This window comes from Leptodactylus fuscus, chromosome 11, assembly GCF_031893055.1.
Source record: "Leptodactylus fuscus isolate aLepFus1 chromosome 11, aLepFus1.hap2, whole genome shotgun sequence".
NCBI classification, from domain to species: Eukaryota; Metazoa; Chordata; class Amphibia; order Anura; family Leptodactylidae; genus Leptodactylus; species Leptodactylus fuscus.
Window position 1 is genome coordinate 44,262,508 of NC_134275.1, and position 24,720 is coordinate 44,287,227.

Sequence of the window (24,720 nt, forward strand, 5' to 3'; positions counted from 1 at the left end):
ATCTATAATGCACATTCTCAAGTTATACAATCCAGATCAGTTATCGGAGACATTTCACTTGTAAATGTTTATCTGTAAGATTCTCTGGATTCAGGATAAAGACACAAGAAACCTATTGCAATATGGAGAGGGGGTCCTGCTGCAGCAAGCTGCCTCCAACCCACCATCACTTCACATGCACTAGCACAAAAAGGAATGATTTTAGATGGTTGCAATGCCAGGAAGCAACTCTCCCCCTAAAGGAGCCATACAGCTTAGACCGCTCACTGCTATTCCTTCCAACCCCCCAACCCATATGCATGCCCAGTTCGGCCAAGTGTGCATATGCTGCGATTAGGAAATCAGGAGAAAGCCGCTGCCAGATATGAAATTCACTGGGGGGAGGGGGTGTGTGTAATTTATCATAGATTCCAGCTTTATGATGTATAAGGTTATAACTAGTGATGAGCGAGTAGTTTTCGAAGCATTTAACCTCTTGGTGTTCGGCCGATTACACGCATTCCTATGCCAGCGAGGTATTCATTCGAATACTACTCGCTCATCACTAGTTGTAACTATAGCGTATCTTTGGTGTATTGCCATTCTGTGCGCCAGAGATGCCACATCTCTCATTCTGTGTCTCGCTCACCACTTTTTGCGAAAGGTGGAAGAGTGGGGCGGGAACGCCTTGGCCCAACATATTTATCACGCCAGAAAACTGGCATCATTTATACAGTAAATCTTCCTGACTGGCGCAGGTTCCCATACTGATGCATGGGCAGAGCCTCTTAATAATTCAGGCACGTCTTGTGCCAGTCAGACTGGAGTAGGAAACCACTATCTTCAATATCCCCAATCTTTACCTACCCCTACCTTTTAGGGTAGAGTAAGGGACCCCTATAGACAGTGGATGGTGTCCAATAATTGTATGGGGGCTTCTACAGGCTAGTGTTAGTAGGACTTACCTTTCAGCGCTGATGTACTGTGAGGGTACGGATGCGCACTGAACCCCTGCTACTTGCACCCACACCTCTCTAAAGTAGAGGCCAAGGTTTGCCCCAATAATGGTCACTTTTGTCCCTCCCTCTCTGGGGCCGGTGAGAGGATGGATCTGTAAGAGAGCAGAAGACAAGGACCATTTAATGACAAGAGGAGTAACATAGTAGCAGGAAAGCAAGCAGTTGAAGTTTTAGGACAGTGAGTGCAGAAGTTTAAAATTTTGGATACCACCAGCCACCAACAGGGGGTCTCAATAATAAAACACGAATCACTGCAAAATTATGATCAATAATTCAATAGGGGAAAAACAACAGATCGGATGATGATAGTGTCTGAGGGGACCTACCTCATAGATCTGGGGGTTGGTACAGCGAGTGTTCCTTTTGCTGAGATGCATCCAGTTGGCCTTCGGGTTGGAGCAATACTGTCGCAGCAGGCATTTTCCTTCAGAGACACACCAGCCGCACTCAAAGCGTGGATCTGCCTTGAGACAGAGGCCACAGCTATCCCGCTGGGCCGGACACTTGTATAGCAGAGCTGTGGGCACGTACAACAAGGAGGACTGAATATAACTGCTGGTTGGTAGTACAGGGGGGGGGCAGGGGGAGAAGTTTAAAGCTTTACCTTTAAATGATGCTGGTTTATCAATATAAAAATATCCGTCCCACACGATGGAGAAGTCGACTGATAGGTCACCGGATTCATTTCCTTCATAGGTATACTGCAGCGGAAGACGGAGAAAAACGTATGAGAAAAGCCAATGTCGGATCCGAACCCCAGTGATGCCATGGAAGGCATACAAATCTGCCCTACCTGCGGAAAGTTGGGTGACTGGCTCTAGTGGTTACCCCCTCTCTCTATTGGTGTGTATTTTAGTTTTAGGGGTAAGTGGTACTATACTATAGTAATGTAAAGAAAAGACAAATTCTGAGATGTCACTGATGTGACTGACAGCAAGTGTTTTGCACCTTAGCGTTATGGTAAATCCCCAGGAGGAATGTTCTTGAGGATCAATCCTACCCGTGCAGGATACACGGTGTAAAGGTGCTGAGGTGGGGGTCATACGAGGTGGCCGGGGTGGGGGGTCATACGAGGTGGCCGGGGTGGGGGGTCATACGAGGTGGCCGGGGTGGGGGGTCATACGAGGTGGCCGGGGTGGGGGGTCATACGAGGTGGCCGGGGTGGGGGGTCATACGAGGTGGCCGGGGTGGGGGGTCAAACGAGGTGGCCGGGGTGCGGCGTAACAAAGGAGGATGCAGGGCGAGGTGTAGAGATGAAAGGCTTGTACGGTCCCCTCCTGTTGCTATAGTAACAGAAGAGCTCTGTCCCCTAGCAACCTCCAGCATCTGCTTCCTCATTCAAAATATAACCACACCCATCTGCCATCAGGCCGGGGATGGAGAGATTAACCACTTGTATGCTGCATCATGGACACCAGCCTCTTTTTCCTGCGGTTTGGTATTGACTGGTCACACTGAAGAATGAAAACTCAATTAATGTGCAGGGGGGGGGGGAGGGGCTAGTCAGTCTTTTACCTTTCTATTCTTCAGCTGTATGGCTGTGTACACAAAGTCAGCTTAGTATGTACAGAGAATACATAGTGGCACACACAAGAAGCCAGCATGGCCTATACAGAGGATGGCTAGCGGTGTACACATGAAGTTGGCATTGTATGTACAGAGAATACATAGTGGCGTATACATGAAGCCAGCATGACCTGTACAGATGATGCATGGCAATGTAGACATGAAGCAGTATGGTATGTACAGGGATGAATGGCGGTGTACACATGAAGCAGTAGGGTATGTACCGGGATGAATGGCGGTGTACACATGAAGCAGTATGGTATGTACAGGGATGAATGGCGGTGTACACATGAAGCAGTATGGTATGTACCGGGATGAATGGTGGTGTACACATGAAGCAGTAAGGTATGTACAGGGATGAATGGTGGTGTACACATGAAGCAGTAAGGTATGTACAGGGATGAATGGCGGTGTACACATGAAGCAGTATGGTATGTACAGGGATGAATGGTGGTGTACACATGAAGCAGTAGGGTATGTACCGGGATGAATGGCGGTGTACACATGAAGCAGTATGGTATGTACAGGGATGAATGGCGGTGTACACATGAAGCAGTATGGTATATACAGGGATGAATGGCGGTGTACACATGAAGCAGTAAGGTATGTACAGGAATGAATGGCGGTGTACACAAGAAGCAGTATGGTATGTACAGGGATGAATGGCGGTGTACACATGAAGCAGTATGGTATGTACAGGGATGAATGGCGGTGTACACAAGAAGCAGTATGGTATGTACAGGGATGAATGGCGGTGTACACAAGAAGCAGTATGGTATGTACAGGGATGAATGGCGGTGTACACATGAAGCAGTAAGGTATGTACAGGGATGAATGGTGGTGTACACATGAAGCAGTAAGGTATGTACAGGGATGAATGGTGGTGTACACATGAAGCAGTATGGTATGTACAGGGATGAATGGTAGTGTACACATAAAGCAATATGGTATGTACAGGGATGAATGGCGGTGTACACATGAAGCAGTATGGTATGTACAGCGCATGAATGGCAGTGTACACATGAAGCAGTATGGTATGTACAGGGATGAATGGACGGTGTACACATGAAGCAGTATGGTATGTACAGGGATGAATGGTGGTGTACACATGAAGCAGTAAGGTATGTACAGGGATGAATGGCGGTGTACACATGAAGCAGTATGGTATGTACAGCGCATGAATGGCGGTGTACACAAGAAGCAGTATGGTATGTACAGGGATGAATGGCGGTGTACACATGAAGCAGTATGGTATGTACAGGGATGAATGGTGGTGTACACATGAAGCAGTAAGGTATGTACAGGGATGAATGGCGGTGTACACATGAAGCAGTATGGTATGTACAGCGCATGAATGGCGGTGTACACAAGAAGCAGTATGGTATGTACAGGGATGAATGGCGGTGTACACAAGAAGCAGTATGGTATGTACAGGGATGAATGGCGGTGTACACATGAAGCAGTAAGGTATGTACAGGGATGAATGGCGGTGTACACAAGAAGCAGTATGGTATGTACAGGGATGAATGGCGGTGTACACAAGAAGCAGTATGGTATGTACAGGGATGAATGGTGGTGTACACATGAAGCAGTAAGGTATGTACAGGGATGAATGGCGGTGTACACAAGAAGCAGTATGGTATGTACAGGGATGAATGGCGGTGTACACATGAAGCAGTATGGTATGTACAGCGCATGAATGGCAGTGTACACATGAAGCAGTATGGTATGTACAGGGATGAATGGACGGTGTACACATGAAGCAGTATGGTATGTACAGGGATGAATGGTGGTGTACACATGAAGCAGTAAGGTATGTACAGGGATGAATGGCGGTGTACACATGAAGCAGTATGGTATGTACAGGGATGAATGGCGGTGTACACATGAAGCAGTATGGTATGTACAGGGATGAATGGCGGTGTACACATGAAGCAGTATGGTATGTACAGGGATGAATGGTGGTGTACACATGAAGCAGTATGGTATGTACAGGGATGAATGGTGGTGTACACATGAAGCAGTAAGGTATGTACAGCGCATGAATGGCGGTGTACACAAGAAGCAGTATGGTATGTACAGGGATGAATGGCGGTGTACACATGAAGCAGTATGGTATGTACAGCGCATGAATGGCGGTGTACACAAGAAGCAGTATGGTATGTACAGGGATGAATGGCGGTGTACACATGAAGCAGTATGGTATGTACAGCGCATGAATGGCGGTGTACACAAGAAGCAGTATGGTATGTACAGGGATGAATGGCGGTGTACACAAGAAGCAGTATGGTATGTACAGGGATGAATGGCGGTGTACACAAGAAGCAGTATGGTATGTACAGGGATGAATGGTGGTGTACACATGAAGCAGTAAGGTATGTACAGGGATGAATGGCGGTGTACACAAGAAGCAGTATGGTATGTACAGGGATGAATGGCGGTGTACACAAGAAGCAGTATGGTATGTACAGGGATGAATGGTGGTGTACACATGAAGCAGTAAGGTATGTACAGGGATGAATGGTGGTGTACACAAAGCAATATGGTATGTACAGGGATGAATGGCGGTGTACACAAGAAGCAGTATGGTATGTACAGGGATGAATGGCGGTGTACACATGAAGCAGTATGGTATGTACAGCGCATGAATGGCAGTGTACACATGAAGCAGTAAGGTATGTACAGGGATGAATGGCGGTGTACACAAGAAGCAGTATGGTATGTACAGGGATGAATGGCGGTGTACACAAGAAGCAGTATGGTATGTACAGGGATGAATGGTGGTGTACACATGAAGCAGTAAGGTATGTACAGGGATGAATGGTGGTGTACACAAAGCAATATGGTATGTACAGGGATGAATGGCGGTGTACACAAGAAGCAGTATGGTATGTACAGGGATGAATGGCGGTGTACACATGAAGCAGTATGGTATGTACAGCGCATGAATGGCAGTGTACACATGAAGCAGTATGGTATATACAGGGATGAATGGTGGTGTACACATGAAGCAGTAAGGTATGTACAAGGATGAATGGCGGTGTACACAAGAAGCAGTAGGGTATGTACAGGGATGAATGGCGGTGTACACATGAAGCAGTAGGGTATGTACAGGGATGAATGGCGGTGTACACATGAAGTAGCATGGTATGTACAGGGATGAATGGCGGTGTACACATGAAGCAGCATGGTATGTACAGCGGATGAATGGCGGTGTACACAAGAAGCAGTATGGTATGTACAGGGATGAATAGCGGTGTACACAAGAAGCAGTAGGGTATGTACAGGGATGAATGGTGGTGTACACATGAAGCAGTAAGGTATGTACAGGGATGAATGGTGGTGTACACATGAAGCAGTATGGTATGTACAGGGATGAATGGCGGTGTACACATGAAGCAGTATGGTATGTACAGGGATGAATGGCGGTGTACACATGAAGCAGTATGGTATGTACAGGGATGAATGGCGGTGTACACATGAAGCAGTATGGTATGTACAGGGATGAATGGACGGTGTACACATGAAGCAGTATGGTATGTACAGCGGATGAATGGCGGTGTACACATGAAGCAGTATGGTATGTACCGGGATGAATGGTGGTGTACACATGAAGCAGTATGGTATGTACCGGGATGAATGGTGGTGTACACATAAAGCAGTATGGTATGTACAGGGATGAATGGCGGTGTACACATGAAGCAGTATGGTATGTACCGGGATGAATGGTGGTGTACACATGAAGCAGTATGGTATGTACAGGAATGAATGGATGGTGTACACATGAAGCAGTATGGTATGTACAGCGGATGAATGGCGGTGTACACATGAAGCAGTATGGTGTGACTGTGCAAGACTCTGCTCTGTCCTGCAATTCACTGGTCTGCAAATCAGTGTAAAAGGCAAACAAACACGTGCACGGTTAACGCCAGAGCTGCAGGCGATTAGTGGCAATGAATCCAATGAGGGTGCAGTGTAAATATTTGATGCGATGTTGATTTTCTCAGGTGATAATATTCAGCTTGTGGTCAAACTTTGCTGAAGTGTTAAAATTCTGTAACGTTCCACTTCCTGAAGTGCTAAAATTGTATGGTGCACATGGTAGGTGTGAATTTCAGAGTGGTACTAGCACAGCGAATTCATACACAGCCCACACCCCATCCAGTAGCACTGAGAACACATGCATGCTCAGCCAAACTGAGCACACCCGTGTATGGAGGGGGGTTGGGAGAAATAGCTGGCTAGTGAGCCTGATGACTGAATCTGAGAAAGATAAGTGAAAGTCACCATTACAGTTCTAATACAGGTTGCCACTCAAATTTCCTATAGTCGTGACTAGAAGAACCAATCAGCCATGGGAAGCGCAGGTTATATAGTGTGATGTGTACTTACTGATGTGTTCTGACACTGCACACTGCTGCTGTTGAAACGGACGGCCGGAACGCGCTGTACTTTGCCCTCGATGTTGAAGAGGCACTCGTAGTTCTTCTGCCCGGATTGTGGCTGTGGGAGATTCTTTGCTTTCAGGGTTATCGGCTGCACCACACCAACTGGGATCAGGATCTCGCCGGTAGGGATAATCTCTGGGCAACCCTGCAAAATGGATGAGGGTGAGAAAGTGGGGCAAGTTCACAACATATGAAGTACGGGTCACAGGTTCCCTTGTCTTCACTTACAGTTTAGGGGAATGCAATTTATTGCTCTCTGATGTCAGGCTGGAAAGAGGCTAAGGCCTCATGCACACAGGGGAACCTGAGCTGGAAAATATATACAATATACATTACCTGGATTTTCAAGCCCCAACCCAATCAGGAGACTTGGACTCCTTTCATCATAGTGATCTGAGACCAACCACAGGCTTCACTGTCCCTTACTTACATAGTGCAAACAGAAGACGTAAGTAGGCAGCAGCGCTCAGACTACTATGACGCAAGGAGTCCTGGGTTCCTGACTGGGTAAGGCCGGTTGCAGATGACTGTGCTGCAACTGGCCTGCCATAATTTAAAAGCACGGGCTGCACACGGGGATGTTCCTGTGTGTTGCCCATGTACGGGTCGTGCTTCTGCGGCGTCTTTCATTAAATGAATAGGAGCCACGGAAGCATGGGCCACAAAATAGGACAAGAATAGGACCTGTCCTATCTGATGCAGCTCGGACTGTCGGCCCGCACACTGGACTGTGAAAATGTCTTGTATGGGCCCATAGAAAAGAATGGGTCAGTGTTCTCTCTGTTAAATACATAAATAGCACACTGACTCACAAGTAGGGCCAGGAATTTTCCAATCTGTATTCCCCTTTGTGCTGGGGGTGTCAGGGTGCACTCATACAGTGCATATAGGTGCAATTAAAACTGTATTGAGAAAAAACTGAAGGCATATACACTTAAGCTCTGCAATATGCAATTAATGTGAACAAAGAGAGAGGAGTATATAGCTGTCAGACACATCAGCCCTTAGAACAAAAGGACTGGGCCTATGACATCTAGCTATCCAATCCTTATCTGCCATCGAGTGGAGTTGGGGCACCCCCATACACATTAGATGGTCACCTGAACCCACCAGAAGGAGAAGCAGAGCATCAGATGGATAGGAGATCACCCCATAACACAAGGCGGGATTACACCCGCCAGCACTCTGATCTCTCTCCAGTCTACAGGAGGACACAAAGAGGACATATGATGTCACTGGAATAAATCAAATCTTTCCGAAAAGAAAAATGAAGCATATTATCCTGAGTGCCGCTCCTGCTTCTAGGTTTTATGACTTTAAAAGAGCGTTTCTGTGTAAATCTGAGCTTGTTGCCACTTATCATGGCAGCACATAAACGTGAAGGGCATATTTATGGCCAGGAGGAGATTCAGATTGAGCGGAATTAAAATCAATACAGCGCCAAAAAATATATAAAAGTGCATTTAGTCATATAGTGGGAAGAAGCGTCACTACTACTCCAATCATATACCTGCCCTGAAGCTTCAGTATTACAACATTGGTACAAAATTTGAATGCAGTTTTGAACCCAACACGACCAACATGGTGTTGACCGACTCCACTGAATGGGGGTACAACATCCCCATGACCATGTACGTTTATAGTGCATGAGCATTATGGAAACACCCAGGCGCTCCATATAATAATCCCATTACGTCTCCTTTTTATGCATGCTCCATTAGATCTCTTTTCTCGTCGTGCTGCCTGACCTCTGCCTACAAGGACTCTACAGTCAGTTCTAGAACTAGTCGAACAGCATTAAATTGGCAGACATGCTGCAATCTGGGGCAGACCCCTGGACATATCAGTCATGTAGCCTGCACGGTAATACCCCGCATCACGCGTAATAACTGCATTATCGCCACACTGTTGCATTCATACATGTAAGTAATTTCAGAGACTTCCTCTCCTCTCTCCCTCCCCCCTGAAGCCCCCAGGAGATCGGCAGAGAATGATGAGGGGCCGCGTGCCTCCTACCTACTTACGGCTAGATGCTCAGGAAGGATCCTGTTACTATGGAAACACCTCCTCTCTTCTGCTACTCGGAGCCAATCTACATGGGTTAGATCTAGGCTAGGGCTGTGTATATGCAAATCTAGCTCTCACTACGGGGAAAGGATATACACAAATATGGAGCAAATCTGCATCTGTGTGCACAAACCTAGATTAACCTTCTAGCATCTGCATGCTGGCATTAAAGGGCCCCATGCCTTGCGTCTTGATTCGCAGCGCAACGGAATATGTCCTACTGTTTGCTGTTCTCAGCCAATTCAGGACCGAGTCATCTGTGTGAAGTCTTTAAAGGAGTTTTCCACCTCTGTAATAGTCCCAGCCTATCCCAATTAGGTCATAGATATCAGGTTGATGGGAGTCTAACACCCTACACCGTCACTGATCAGCTTCCTTGTATAGTGATTGTGCTTGGTATGGCAGTTCAGCCCCATTCTGGCCAGCGACTTGGAAGCAGTGCAAGGAACAGCTGACTGCAAACAGAAGACGGAAACCCGACAGTGTCCGGCCGTGAGAACGCTGGTACAAAGTCCTGCATGTCCGACTTTGTGTCCAGTTAAAAAAAACGATTTAGCTGCGGATTGCACAAAACGCTCTCCGGCGCTCACGGCCGGACACTTTCCAAACCCATTTAAATGAATGCAGGTTTCCGTCTCCTGTCCAGTTTTGGGCAGTAAATGGAAACCTGCGTAACGGAGGACGGGGCGCAGATGTGAACCCGGCCTGATTTGTTGGGGTCCTCTGTACTGGACACCTGAACCTCTGGATACGTCATCAATATTTCAGTACTTCAAATAATACTTCGCACTAAAGTCACAATCAGATGAGCCAACCAAAATTGCATCCATTACTATTTCATATACAATTTATAACTAGCTTTCCCAGACTCCTGAAAAGCAAATTATGTGGCAATACAACAGCACTGGATGCATCACTGCGCAGGCAGGTGACACCTATGGGAGCTGTGTAGGTTGTCACCAGGTTTCCCCTGAATAGCATGTATTAAAGGAATTTTCCAGGCTTATCAATTGATGACCTACCCTAAGATAGGTCATCAAGTGAAGATGATTGGGGGTCCGACACCCATGAAGAGATCGCATTGTTCTGATAAGCGCTACTGCCTCTTTGTTGAATAGTAAGCACAGCGGCGCACACTGTATAGTTGCTGTACTTGGTATCGCAGCTTAATCTATTTATTTGAATGGGACTGAGCTGCAATCAGGCAATGTGTCTGATGAATGTGCCATGACATGGCCTGTGAATTAGAAGCAACATTTGGGGAGTGATATTACTGCTTCAAACAGCTGATCTGTGATGGTCCCAGGTGTCAGACCCCTGCAGATTCATAGTTAAAGCTTGGAAATAGCAGCTGAATAATATTCTAGCAATAAAGCCGTTCCAGGAGCCCCGTCCTTTAAATTAAGGGTTAAGTCCTAATCTGTACTCCCCAGTTCCATTCCTAACACCCCCCTCCCCTTCCCTCTCAATGTAATATATTTGCCAGCATCCCAGGGAGAAAGTTGGCAGAATCTGGATTCCTTGCGCTGTGGCAGTTCTATATATATGAGGTATGTATATAGCATTGTTCGGCAGCGATTGACACCCTTCCTGAGGTGTGAGGAAACGGGGAGTCAGGCGCTCCTGATTAAACACATCGCCCCTCCACCCCTGACACTCTGCACTGTGTGAATCTCGCACCCGCTTGCTAACACCACTGGTTGGCACTGGAACTTGCTGACAAGGTATACGGAGCGGGAAGGGGAAGGGGGTGGTGGGAAGCTTCTTTATCATTAGTAAGATCTGAGGATGGCGGGCAGTCGTATCCATTACATGGAGAAGATGAGAGCAGAGCCCACCCCCAGGCTACAGACCTACCAAGTGCTACGTACCTCCGTGTTGTTGACTCGCCCCTCCAAGAAGAAGCACTCATCGGCATTGTGGGTACAGATGTGACGATATTTACACCAGTGACACGGGTAGGCGCTACTCACACAGGACAGGCACCTGCACAAGAGACATCAATACCTTTATACACCTGCAACAACTACTCTCAGCATTCGGCATCAGTTCACATGAAGATCTAAGTACTCATATAGGTTTATACCTCTCCAGACCAGGTACAACTGACTAAGACCCTATTCACATGACCGAGTGTGTTGTCCGATTCTCAGTTCTGATGATTATGGAGCAGCATAGATCTGAGGCCTAACACATAACTCGGCTCTCCATACATGGACATCCAGTTTATCTTTCTATTATACAATTATAACAGCTGCAGTGTAAAGCAAGGAGGATACATAGGCCACCTACGGCGATAATAAGACAGGGTGAGGATTTCACACTACCTCAGGCAGCAGGGATCAGCAACCTTCAGCACTCCAGCTATTGGGAAACTACAGTTCCCAGCATTCACACTTGTTTTGGCTGTATTCGGAACATGCAAAGAAGTGACTGGAGAATGCTGGGAGTAGTAGTTTCACAACAGGTTGATGATCCGTGCGCTACAGTTCGGCCTACGCTTCCCATTGACTGCAGCTGAACCCACGTTCTGCACTGATTTGCACGGAGCCGGCAACACATCCTAAAATACTAATCACCACTGTTGCGGCGTCTATTTCCGGCAGCATCAGACAGTTTAGCGCCATTTACAATTCAGAATCTGAATGAGAGAAAAAAGTAAAAAAAAAACAAAACCAAAAAACTCTGCTTTGCACACGGATGGCTCGTAATTAAATTTTCCTGCTTATCGCCTGATGATGCAGCATGACTACACCCCGCCAAGCGGAAGAGATCTGGAAGAAAGTCAAGACGCTCCCCGAACACTGGAGACAGGCAAGGTGCACGGCTGTTGCACACCAGCCTATGAGCAGACTGGAATTATAATGTGAAGGAAAACATTCTGCAAAAGTACTTTCATCATTTCAAAATCTCAGCTTGCAGTCAGTGAAAAGAAACCTCAAGCCACTAAAAAATCCTGTAGGGGCCCAATAGGTTACACAGCTGAGGGTTTGCTTTAGCTGCATCCAGTCTATAGACAACCCTCCGTCAGCTAAATACATTGCAGCGCAAATCTCTCTCCCAAAGAGTTTGCTACCATGTATCAGTGCAGGTCAAATCACAGTATGATAGAGGACTGTGTATAGTCTGGGAACATTGGATCAGATTCTCCGATATCAGGAGGTTCATATAAGGGTATGTTCACACAATGGAATTTGTATAAGCTGAAAAATCAGCTTCATAAATTTGAGGCTAAATCTTTCTGCCTTCCCATTCACTTCAATTGGAGTTATGAGGCGGTACCTGCCTGAGGATCCAGCAAGATGCTTATTTTTGATGCTGGCTGGAAAAAATCAGCTGAGGGGGGGGGGGAATAAATAGATAAATCAGCGTTTGCTTCCACTGAAATGAATAGAAGACAGAATCTAACGCCAATTTTGAGGTGGAATCTGCCCAAAATTCAGCTCCACATTCAACTGTGTGATTGTGTCCGAAGGAAATATTTAGGCTCACTGTCAGCAAGCATTGGTCTTATAAATGGTACAGTACTAAAATGCAAAGTCAATTAGGAAGTTGGGGGGGGGGGGGGGTCCATACAGCTCTAATACTGGAGGAAAAAAAGATTCCTAACTTACGATTGGAGGACGCTGCAGTTGTAGAACACAAAGTTGGTGCTGACGAACCTCAGGCCGGTCTCTTTGGACTTCAGGTGTAGCTGAACGGTGTGTAGAGCTCCTGCAATACAGACATCATTAGTATCAAGTGCAGTGACAACAGGGAGGGGACAGCGCAGGACAGGTAATACATGTACAGGGGATATTAGGGGAAACTCCCACAGATCACTTAAATGAACGCCCTGGTTAAAACAGCTACATGTCTAGCGGCCGAGGGCTGGAGCATGAAACGTTGAGTTGCTTGCCATGCCCAACCATTCAGTCCAGCACTAGACATCACAACTGTAGAGTGTTCCTTTAAAAGGAACTTCTGGGACTTACATAGTGATTACCTATTCTTAGAATAGGTCATCAATAAGTGTGTGGAGTGGTTTAACACCTGGGCTCCCCACAGATCAGCTGCTTGAAGAAGCTGCACTGTTCAGGTGAAGGCTGCAGCCTCTACATTTCACTTGAATGGGACTGAGCTGCTGCGGTACTATGTTACGAGTGAACATTATGTCATCAGTACAGGAAAGAGATCACCGCCTCTTCAAACAGCTCATGACTGATCCTAAGGATAGGCCTGGAAAACCCTTTTAGATTTTGTATGCTATACCAGTGCCAGCAAAATGACAAGTGCCATCTGATTGGTTGCCATGGGCATAATCCAAACTATTTCCTGGCACTAGTTTGATATAGAAACAAGAGAGGATACGGTGCAGTATGGTACTGCTAATAGATGAGCAGCGGAAAGATCCGGAGTGGCAGGGCAAGTGAGGACAAACAGAGAAGGCACGGCGGCATCATTGACAGAGGAAGGGAAGATGTGTGCAAGGTTATTTTGGGCACAGCAGGGTGAGGTTTAGTACAGGATGAATGTAGAATGACTATATAATGTGTGAGGCTGGGATAGAATGGCTCAGCCGTACAGTGACAATGCTGTAGTGTCAGGCACCTCTACACAGCTGAGGGCTGCTGACCTGGTCACCGGGAGTCTAGAAAGGTCAGTCACTCGACAACGAAACATTCTCATAGACCAGACCCAGAAAACCTTCAGCGATCCAGCTGCTGTGAAACTACAACTCCCAGCATGCATGCTGACTCTGCTGTTACCAAACTAATATACAAGTGACTGAAGCAACGCTGGGAGTTGCAGTTTCACATCGGCTGGAGCGCTGGATTTAGTATTCTCCCATTCACTGGCTGCAAGCAGAGATCTTGAAACTGGAACCCAGTCTGAACAGGTGTTAATAACCTTCAGAGCTCCAGCTTCTGTGAAACTACCCCAGGACTCAGGAATGTTGGGGTCAGGCCCCACCGATCAGCAGGTTACCCCAATCCTGTGGACAGGTGGTAACTTGCTCTCAGTGGAATAGCCTTTAAAAAGCACAGCTGAAGCTTTTCAATAGTTACATCCAGTCTAGAGTTTGAGGAAGATGAATGCTACAAACTAGCAATTCAGAAGAGGGATAGGATTAGCTAGACTGGGTACAATGAAAGCAAACACTGTGACGTAACGGTGCAGAAAGGTTTCCATTCATTGAACACAAGCAGAGATCTTGTAATAGGTGTTGAAGGTCAGGGAGGTGGAGAGAGGTTTCCGGGTCCTCCATCTCACCTTGTCCTCCAGTGATCTTGGAAATGTCCCGAAGTGAAGGGGACGAGCACTGAATGTTTCCATCTCCCAGCACGGCCTCGCTCTCAGCCAAGTCACCAAACATACAGGTGACCCCCGCGGACAGGTCAGGGGCGTTCTGCACAGACAGGTTCAGCTGTAAAGAGAAGGAGACTGCTAGTGTCACGTTCAAGCACAGATGATAACCTCAGCTCTGCAGCATTGGATGTAGCAGACATCTCACCAGCAGCTCGGGGACACTGACGGAGGCGTTATTCGGGGTCACATCCAGGCGGACACATTGACTTAAGTCACTGGTAAACCGGTGGGGCTCGGACGCTCGCTCGCACTCACTCTCTCGGCAGCACCTGTGGGGGAGAATGGTTTATAGGTGGGTTAAATAGCTATGCAGACTGAATAGTACAAACAGCTGAGGGTTTGCTACAATTGTATCCAGTGTGTGAAAGTGTCAGGCCTGGTTCAATTCTGCATACAAAACAAAGTTTCACCACAGCCACCGCAATCATTGATTTTATATATATTCATTCAGGTGCACGAATCTGCCCTCCGGATCGGGCAATAGAATAGTATTCACAAGAGAAAAAGAGATCCAGCACCAAAATTTGTTTTTGTTGAATTTAAAACATGTATTTTAATTATTAATTTCTAAAAAACATTGCGTTAACACCAAAGTGCTTAGAGAATATATAAAAAATAAATTGTATAATTCATACCAGTCCACGAAGACAAAAAAACATCAGACAAGACCTACATCAAACATGGCTGCCGCTGACGTGTTTCGAGGTAGTGTTACCTCTTAGTCATAGCGATAGCAAACTGAACATAAACCCCCATTATATACCTGAAACAGTCTGAGCATAATTAGACGAAAATATGCAACACATGAAACCACAATTAGACATTGAATACAAAAAACTTTAACATAAGTGTGAACACTGGACTGAAATGAACATATAAGTAAATAAATCCGATCATATAAATAAACTCTATATACATAAGAGATTCATGAATAGCGAAGTTAGCATGTATTGTAAAGAATATTAGCAAAGGCTTACCGTAGCGAAAGGGAGTTATCATCACATAATGGGTAGCCCCCGTGAACAGGAAAACTTCAAGGTAAGTGTATCAAAAAAAATCCCATGGAGTTATGTCCCCGTTCACATGCCAAAGAATTCCAATCTAAGGAACACATATAGCCGCACCATGCGGATGAAAGCTGCAGATGAAAGCAGCCCCCGTGAACAGGAAAACTTCAAGGTAAAAAAATCCCATAGAGTTATGTCCCCGTTCACATGTCAAAGAATTCCAATCTAAGGAACACATATAGCCGCACCATGCGGATGAAAGCTGCAACCCGGAAGTAGAGATTCAGTAGCAGAGACCCGATCACGTGATATAACACGTGATGGAAAACACTAGTTTACAATGCGTTGCCAGGACCACGGATACAATAGGTAAGTGTGCGATATGTTACATAATATCAATTGCTGTACTATGCAATATTATCTTTGTCAAAAGACATAATAGCTGTTATATAAATAAGGTGAAACTACTTAAAGGTTATAAAAACCATGTATCCCCAATGCGAATAAGGGGACAATGAACCTTAGTCTAACCCTATGGACTGGAGATGTTACCCAAGAGGATAACTGGAGCTGATATATGAAAAAACACAATGTTGAAAAATATGTGTACCATAAATGTAAACGAGCAATCAGGCCAGTCAGGGGAGGTGACTGGAGCAGAAAACTACGGAAATGTGAGGCATTCTGGATATTCGAGCTAATTACTCGGTATCCGGATGGCCTTAATTTTAAGACCGATCTTATATATTTTTATTAGATTGCTCGTTTACATGACTAAGAGGTAACACTACCTCGAAACGCGTCAGCGGCAGCCATGTTTGATGTAGGTCTTGTCTGATGTTTTTTTGTCTTCGTGGACTGGTATGAATTATACAATTTATTTTTTATATATTCTCTAAGCACTTTGGTGTTAACGCAATGTTTTTTAGAAATTAATAATTAAAATACATGTTTTAAATTCAACAAAAACAAATTTTGGTGCTGGATCTCTTTTTCTCTGGTTCAATTCTGCGTTTGTTATTCCTTTTGGGGAGTCCCAGTACAGAACACTGAACGCATTAAAAAGCAGTGAACATAATGGGGTCCGTGTGTTTGCTGCGCAGTGTCCGCATGAGTCAAGCAGAGAGAAAAGTACTTAAAGAACTACTTTCCTCTCCGCATCACTTGTGTGGACACTGCATGGAAAACATATTATATTCTATGGGGTCCGTGTGTTTTCATTGCTCACCGCTTTTTAATGTGTTCGGTATTCAGTTCGAGGGGTCCCCAAGAGGACTCCCCAAACAGAATACCAAACGCAGGTTTCAGGAATACTTTTTACCTGCCCTGATACATTGTAACAAACTCTCAGCTTAGGAAAGAGATTAGTACTGATTGGACATACTGGATACGCAAACTCTTAGCTGTGAGAAGAACGTGTAGATTTACAATCTTTGGGAAATTCTTGACAATGTACAAATTCACCAAATGCAGAGATCTTGAAAACTTAGACACACAATGGCCACAGTGTGTGAACACAGCCAATAAATGCAGCATATTAGAGGCGAGAACACGTGTTGTGCACACGGCTGTGATCTGGGTCATACCCTCCGATTGTCAGTGTGATAGCCGGGTGTAAATACACAGGTGCAGAGGAACTACACCTGTATGGGAATACGGAATATTCACACCGCCATGTGATACAGCCGTGTGAGAATAGGGGAAGATTTCACACCTTCATCTAACACGTCCACAGCAAGGAAAGAAAATTAATTATTTCTTAATAAACATGAAACACCAGGATGGAGCGAGGAAACAAGCAAGATGAGAAGATATGTGATCAGACTGAGCCACTAGTACAAGACACAAATCCTAAAATCACCTGGAAAAGATAGCTCCAGCATCATCCTCAAATATCATCATTGGACTGCAGAGCTGCACTCGCTATTGTGTATCAGTACAGGATAAGTAATGTAATGTATGTACACAGTGACTGCACCAGCAGAATAGTGAGTGCAGCTTTGGAGTATAATACAGGATGTAACTCAGGATCAGTACAGGATAAGTAATGTAATGTATGTACACAGTGACTGCACCAGCAGAATAGTGAGTGCAGCTCTGGAGTATACTACAGGGTGTAACTCAGGATCAGTACAGGATAAGTAATGTAATGTATGTACACAGTGACTGTACCAGCAGAATAGTGAGCGCAGCTCTGGAGTATAATACAGGATGTAACTCAGGATCAGTACAGGATAAGTAATGTAATGTATATACACAGTGACTGTACCAGCAGAATAGTGAGTGCAGCTCTGGAGTATAATACAGGATGTAACTCAGGATCAGTACAGGATAAGTAATGTAATGTATGTATACAGTGACTGCACCAGCAGAATAGTGAGCGCAGCTCTGGAGTATAATACAGGATAAGTAATGTAATGTATGTACACAGTGACTGCACCAGCAGAATAGTGAGCGCAGCTCTGGAGTATAATACAGGATGTAACTCAGGATCAGTACAGGATAAGTAATGTAATGTATGTATACAGTGACTGCACCAGCAGAATAGTGAGCGCAGCTCTGGAATATAATACAGGATGTAACTCAGGATCAGTACAGGATAAGTAATGTAATGTATGTACACAGTGACCGCACCAGCAGAATAGTGAGCGCAGCTCTGGAGTATAATACAGGATGTAACTCAGGATCAGTACAGGATAAGTAATGTAATGTATGTACACAGTGACTGCACCAGCAGAATAGTGAGTGCAGCTCTGGAATATAATACAGGATAAGTAATGTAATGTATTTACACAGTGACTGTACCAGCAGAATAGTGAGTACAGCTCTGGAGTATAATACAGGATGTAACTCAGGATCAGTAATGTAATGTATGTACACAGTGACTGCACCAGCAGAATAGCGAGTGCAGCTCTGGAGTATAATACAGGATGTAACTCAGGATCAGTAATGTAATGTATGTACACAGTGACTGCACCAGCAGAATAGTGAGTACAGCTCTGGAGTATAATACAGGATGTAACTCAGGATCAGTACAGGATAAGTAATGTAATGTATGTACACAGTGACTATACCAGCAGAGTAGTGAGTGCAGCTCTGGAGTATAATACAGGATGTAACTCAGGATCAGTACAGGATAAGTAATGTAATGTATTTACACAGTGAATGTACCAGCAGAATAGTGAGTACAGCTCTGGAGTATAATACAGGATGTAACTCAGGATCAGTACAGGATAAGTAATGTAATGTATGTACACAGTGACTGCACCAGCAGAATAGTGAGTACAGCTCTGGAGTATAATACAGGATGTAACTCAGGATCAGTACAGGATAAGTAATGTAATGTATGTACACAGTGACTATACCAGCAGAGTAGTGAGTGCAGCTCTGGAGTATAATACAGGATGTAACTCAGGATCAGTACAGGATAAGTAATGTAATGTATTTACACAGTGAATGTACCAGCAGAATAGTGAGTACAGCTCTGGAGTATAATACAGGATATAACTCAGGATAAGTAATGTAATGTATGTACACAGTGACTGTACCAGCAGAATAGTGAGTGCAGCTCTGGAGTATAATACAAGATGTAGCTCAGGATAAGTAATGTAATGTATGTACGCAGTGACTGTACCAGCAAAATAGCGAGTGCAGCTCTGGAGTATAATACGGTACAATGCTAGTAATGTAAACTATAAATTTTTATTGGGAAACATTCCTATCATTCACAGTACATATCCATCTATTTTGGGGCTAGGTTATTGCTATTCTCTGGCTTCTTCTCGGCAGCAGACATATCTCTTGCTGCAGGTGTTTTGTAGCATCCTGGGAGCTGCGATCACCATGTGTGAACACTTCTCTTATAATCAGCGCTTCTATGGTACTGATATTACTGTTTCAGTTGGAGCCTCGGGCAACGCAACGGTTACAGAACCCTTAGAGACACCTGTGCAGACATGACGGTTTGTAATAACCCATTGTAAATCACCTATCCGAAAGTGAACATGTTGCCGGCAGCTGCATCTCCCTTCCCCCGCACAGTGCAATCCTCTAATCCAGCATCTGATCATCTGACAAATCTAATTTAAGCCACTTGGGGCAAAAGACTGGGAAAGAGGGGAAAAAATCCCTTTATTAATGATTTTACTTTTATTTTAGCCATCTGGCATTCGGATTTCCTAATCTTGGAATAATCTTAGTCCTTAATATCATATTTTTTTAAGCTTCTCTAATAATTTAATAACCCAACACTGGCTGGAACCAGGGGTCTAACAGGTAACCATGGGGCCACATGGCAAAATATGGCTTTGGTCCCCAATTCACAATAACCAACTTCAGCAGCAAGTTTAGACTGGCCTCATTGAAATGTACGGATAATACACACAGTGATGTCACAGTACAGGGATAATACACACAGTGATGTCACAGTACAGGGATAATACACACAGTGATGTCACAGTACAGGGATAATACACACAGTGATGTCACAGTACAGAGATAATACACACAGTGATGTCACAGTACAGGGATAATACACACAGTGATGTCACAGTACAGGGATAATACACACAGTGATGTCACAGTACAGGGATAATACACACAGTGATGTCACAGTACAGGGATAATACACACAGTGATGTCACAGTACAGGGATAATACAGTGATGTCACAGTACAGGGATAATACACACAGTGATGTCACAGTACAGGGATAATACACACAGTGATGTCACAGTACAGGGATAATACAGTGATGTCACAGTACAGGGATAATACACACAGTGATGTCACAGTACAGGGATAATACACAGTGATGTCACAGTACAGAGATAATACACAGTGATGTCACAGTACAGGGATAATACACACAATGATGTCACAGTACAGGGATAATACACACAGTGATGTCACAGTACAGGGATAATACACACAGTGATGTCACAGTACAGGGATAATACACACAGTGATGTCACAGTACAGGGATAATACACACAGTGATGTCACAGTACAGGGATAATACACACAGTGATGTCACAGTACATGGATAATACACACAGTGATGTCACAGTACAGGGATAATACACACAGTGATGTCACAGTACAGGGATAATACACACAGTGATGTCACAGTACAGGGATAATACACACAGTGATGTCACAGTACAGGGATAATACACACAGTGATGTCACAGTACAGGGATAATACACACAATGATGTCACAGTACAGGGATAATAAACAGTGATGTCACAGTACAGGGATAATACACGCAGTGATGTCACAGTACAGAGATAATACACACAGTGATGTCACAGTACAGGGATATTACATACAGTGATGTCACAGTACAGGGATATTACACACAGTGATGTCACAGTACAGAGATAATACAAAGTGATGTCACAGTACAGGGATAATGCACACACTTACAGGTTAGCTACCTGTAGATTGCACTGTAGGTGGCGATAGAGAAAGTTTTCTTCCTCCTGGGGTGGAAGCTAATTTGCATATATCCCCCCCACACATGTCAGACTCTCTACCTTAGCTGGATCCCCTCAAAGAGAACCAGTCCGCCCTACCCAAAGTGAACTGCTAAAGCAATATATGTCCAAGTCCCTGCCTGACACTGGCAGATAGGGGACATGCTTTGAGTCACTAGATGACATGTTTATTAACCATTTAATTTCCACGAATAATGGAAATAGCCGCCTTAAGGCATCTCCTGTAGATCTCTTGGTCCGTACTTCCAGGGATGCCATTGAACATACGAATGGCATTGTACACTCATGAATTTCTGTACAATGCGCCCTCCCTGAGTCCCCTGTGCATCGTCCAGGCAATTAAATTTTACCCAGACACAGTTCACAGTGAACAAAAGAGAAGGGCACAGTCATGGCGGGTGGCGGTGCAGTGGGCTCTGTGAATGGCCGGCCACCATTAGTACATAATAGCCCTGATCCCAGTCTCCGGGGGCCCCAATGTTCACACCTCATTGTCCTCAGTGCCAGTGACCGGAAGAGCGCTGCCTATAAAGTCCTTTATTAGCACAAGGCATCCTCCATATTCTAATAGGATCAGGGTATATGACCCTTGTATCTACCCGGCCTGAATGATCGCCCACATAGCCCTATTGTTTGCAGCCATTTCCTGCTCCCTGGAGGAAGAATAGCTGGAGAAAGCAATAGTCATATATTACAGGCGGACTGTGCGGGGTCAGGGGCAGGCTACACGACTGCTTTAATCACCATCATAAGAGGGGGGGAGAGGGCAAGAAGGCCAAAGTGCTGACAGGGTGGAGGGAAGGAGGGTGCTGCTGACAGGCGGGGTTGTCTGGTGGGCAACGTGCCTGGGTGTGGAGGGACAGGGCATGAGATTTACTACCATATTAACAGCCTAGCCGTTTAATAGGAGAGATGAGGAGGCGATATAATTATCAGGAGAGGCAGGGCGGCCATTAAGAGCGCTGACCTCTGGAGTGGGAGACACTTCATCTTACTATGAATTATACCAACGGCAAAAAACATAATAAGAGGCAGCGCGGGATATTAGCTCAGCCGCCTCCAGCTCCGGGGATCAGTTTTCACGCCAAAAGATTAAGAAAATTCTAAGCTTAGCGGAGTGAAGATCAAAGGCGCGCGCGACGGCTCTCGTGATTGGCGTTTCATCCGGGCGGGTGGGGTAACAGCTGTCCACCATGCCGTTGACATAGCGGAGAGTATAGGTGTACTGGAATGGTCGGAGCATGTTTACATCCAGGTGATGTGAGGCTCACACAGGTGCAGGACTGGTAAGGAGTAAGAATACCCGGCCTCGCTGCGACAGGTGGTCAAGATGTCAGCAACAATTTTGCAGGTAAAAACTTCAAAATCATGCGGCCATTGGGTGCAGTTTTGTTCGTGCAGAGTGTGTGTTCATAGGCTTAACACAGTCCTATCTTGTAACACACCATATAACTGTGTGAGCATCATGACCAAGAACAATTCCCCAGAAATAAAAATATGATGTTTTTTAATTACAGCAAGCAGATAATGAACTACAAATACCCCAAATGACGATATTTTCGGACCCAATTGGTCTGAACATACGGGGGAGCTTTCAAAAAAGGGGAGAACTTTGTGAAGAAGTCAAATCTCCCCGGCGTCAGGACCTGCCATTAGGTCATATATTCTACAAGCCACAATCTAAACATATTCTCTGGCGGTGAGAGGTGGGTACACAGAGGTGGGTCTGATCTGAGGTGTAATGCTCCATTATTGTGTGCTGTCTGAGGGGAGGGGAGACTTCGTGAGTGTCTCTTCTTTATTGTGTGTAGCTGGGGTCTAAAAAGGACTTGGGGAGGGCTCTGGGGTCTGAACATGATTTTGGAGGGGAGATGTGGTCTGTATTTGGTTGGTTGCTTTGGTCTGGAATCTCTACAGATGGGAAAGGGGTCTGTATACAGTCATGGCCAAAAGTTTTGAGAATGACACAAATCTTCTATTTTCACATGATCTGCTGCCCTCTGGTTTTTATGTGTGTTTCTCAGATGTTTTTATCACATACAGAAATATAATTGCAATCATATTATGAGTAACAAAAGCTTATATTGACAGTTAGAATGAGTTAATAAAGCAAGTCAATGTTTGCAGTGTTGACCCTTCTTCTTCAGGACCTCTGCAATTCTCCCTGGGATGCTCTCAATCAACTTCTGGACCAAATCCTGACTGATAGCAGTCCATTCTTGCACAATCAATGCTTGCATTTTGTCAGAATTTGTAGGTTTTTGTTTGTCCACCCGTCTCTTGATGATTGACCACAAGTTCTCAATGGGATTAAGATCTGGGGAGTTTCCAGGCCATGGACCCAAAATCTCTATGTTTTGTTCCCTGAGCCATTTAGTTATCACCTTTGCTTTATGGCAAGGTGCTCCATCATGCTGGAAAAGGCATTGTTGATCGCCAAACTGCTCTTGGACGGTTGGGAGAAGTTGATCTTGGAGGACATTCTGGTACCATTCTTTATTCATGGCTGTGTTTTTAGGCAAGACTATGAGAGAGCCGATTCCCTTGGCTGAGAAGCAACCCCACACATGAATGGTTTCAGGATGCTTTACAGTTGGCATGAGACAAGACTGGTGGTAGCGCTCACCTCGTCTTCTCCGAATAAGCTGTTTTCCAGATGTCCCAAACAATCGAAAAGGGGATTCATCAGAGAAAATGACTTTACCCCAGTCCTCAGCAGTCCACTCCCTGTACCTTTTGCAGAATATCAGTCTGTCCCTGATGTTTTTTCTGGAGAGAAGTGGCTTCTTTGCTGCCCTCCTTGAGACCAGGCCTTGCTCCAAGAGTCTCCGCCTCACAGTGCGTGCAGATGCACTCACACCTGCCTGCTGCCATTCCTGAGCAAGCTCTGCACTGCTGGTAGCCCGATCCCGCAGCTGAAACACTTTTAAGAGACGGTCCTGGCGCTTTCTGGTCTTTCTTGGGTGCCCTGGAGCCTTTTTGCCAACAATGGAACCTCTCTCCTTGAAGTTCTTGATGATGCGATAGATTGTTGACTGAGGTGCAATCTTTCTAGCTGCGAAACTCTTCCCTGTTAGGCCATTTTTGTGTAGTGCAGTGGTGACTGTACGTGTTTGAGATAACCATGGTTAACAGAAGAGAAACAATGATGCCAAGCACCAGCCTCCTTTTAAAGTGTCCAGTGGTATCATTCTTACTTAATCATGACAGATTGATCTCCAGCCCTGTCCTCATCAACACCCACACCTGTGTTAATGGAGCAATCAATGAAACAATGTTAGCTGGTCCTTTTAAGGCAGGGCTGCAATGATGTTGAAATGTGTTTTGGGGGATAAAGTTCATTTTCTAGGCAAATATTGACTTTGCAAGTAATTGCTGTTAAGCTGATCACTCTTTATAACATTCTGGAGTATATGCAAATTGCCATTAGAAAAACTGAAGCCGTAGACTTTGTAAAATGTAATATTTGTACCATTCTCAAAACTTTTGGCCATGACTGTAGATTGGGAGTTAGCTTGGGGTCTGTATAAAGGTGGTCTGATGTGTGGTCTGTATTTTTGGAAACGGAATCTATATAGATGAAGGAGTTATCTTGGGGTCAGTATGGAGGGGGTGGGTTGCATAGTCTGTGTTTATGTATGTTTGATCTGGGGTCTCTGATGATGGGGTTCTGGGTTAAAGTCGGTAGAGAGGAGTTGATTGGTCTGGGGTGTGAACAAGATATGTGGGACGGTCTGTATTTATGGTCTGGGGTCTCTACTGATGGGGTTCTGGAATGGCATCTGT

General features: G+C 45.1%; 2 protein-coding genes across 3 annotated transcripts in view; one reads left to right on the top strand and one right to left on the bottom strand.

The window, feature by feature from the left end:
* The window catches only part of SLC35A2 (solute carrier family 35 member A2), a 74,392-nt gene extending 63,995 nt beyond the window's left edge, over positions 1–10,397 (top strand). The window contains exon 5 of the transcript XR_012711818.1: positions 10,386–10,397. The gene's annotated coding sequence lies outside the window, so the exon portion shown is untranslated. The remainder of the gene's footprint in view (positions 1–10,385) is intronic.
* Positions 1–24,720, bottom strand: part of PLXNA3 (plexin A3) — a 94,275-nt gene that overhangs the window by 15,526 nt on the left and 54,029 nt on the right. For both annotated transcript variants that reach the window (XM_075259132.1, XM_075259131.1), the window contains exons 6-13: positions 14,574–14,697; positions 14,333–14,486; positions 12,694–12,793; positions 10,951–11,065; positions 6,957–7,157; positions 1,603–1,699; positions 1,325–1,515; positions 945–1,090 (exon numbers count right to left, since the gene is read on the bottom strand). In XM_075259132.1, the coding sequence (XP_075115233.1) occupies positions 945–1,090; positions 1,325–1,515; positions 1,603–1,699; positions 6,957–7,157; positions 10,951–11,065; positions 12,694–12,793; positions 14,333–14,486; positions 14,574–14,697 (1,128 nt within the window). The remainder of the gene's footprint in view (positions 1–944; positions 1,091–1,324; positions 1,516–1,602; positions 1,700–6,956; positions 7,158–10,950; positions 11,066–12,693; positions 12,794–14,332; positions 14,487–14,573; positions 14,698–24,720) is intronic.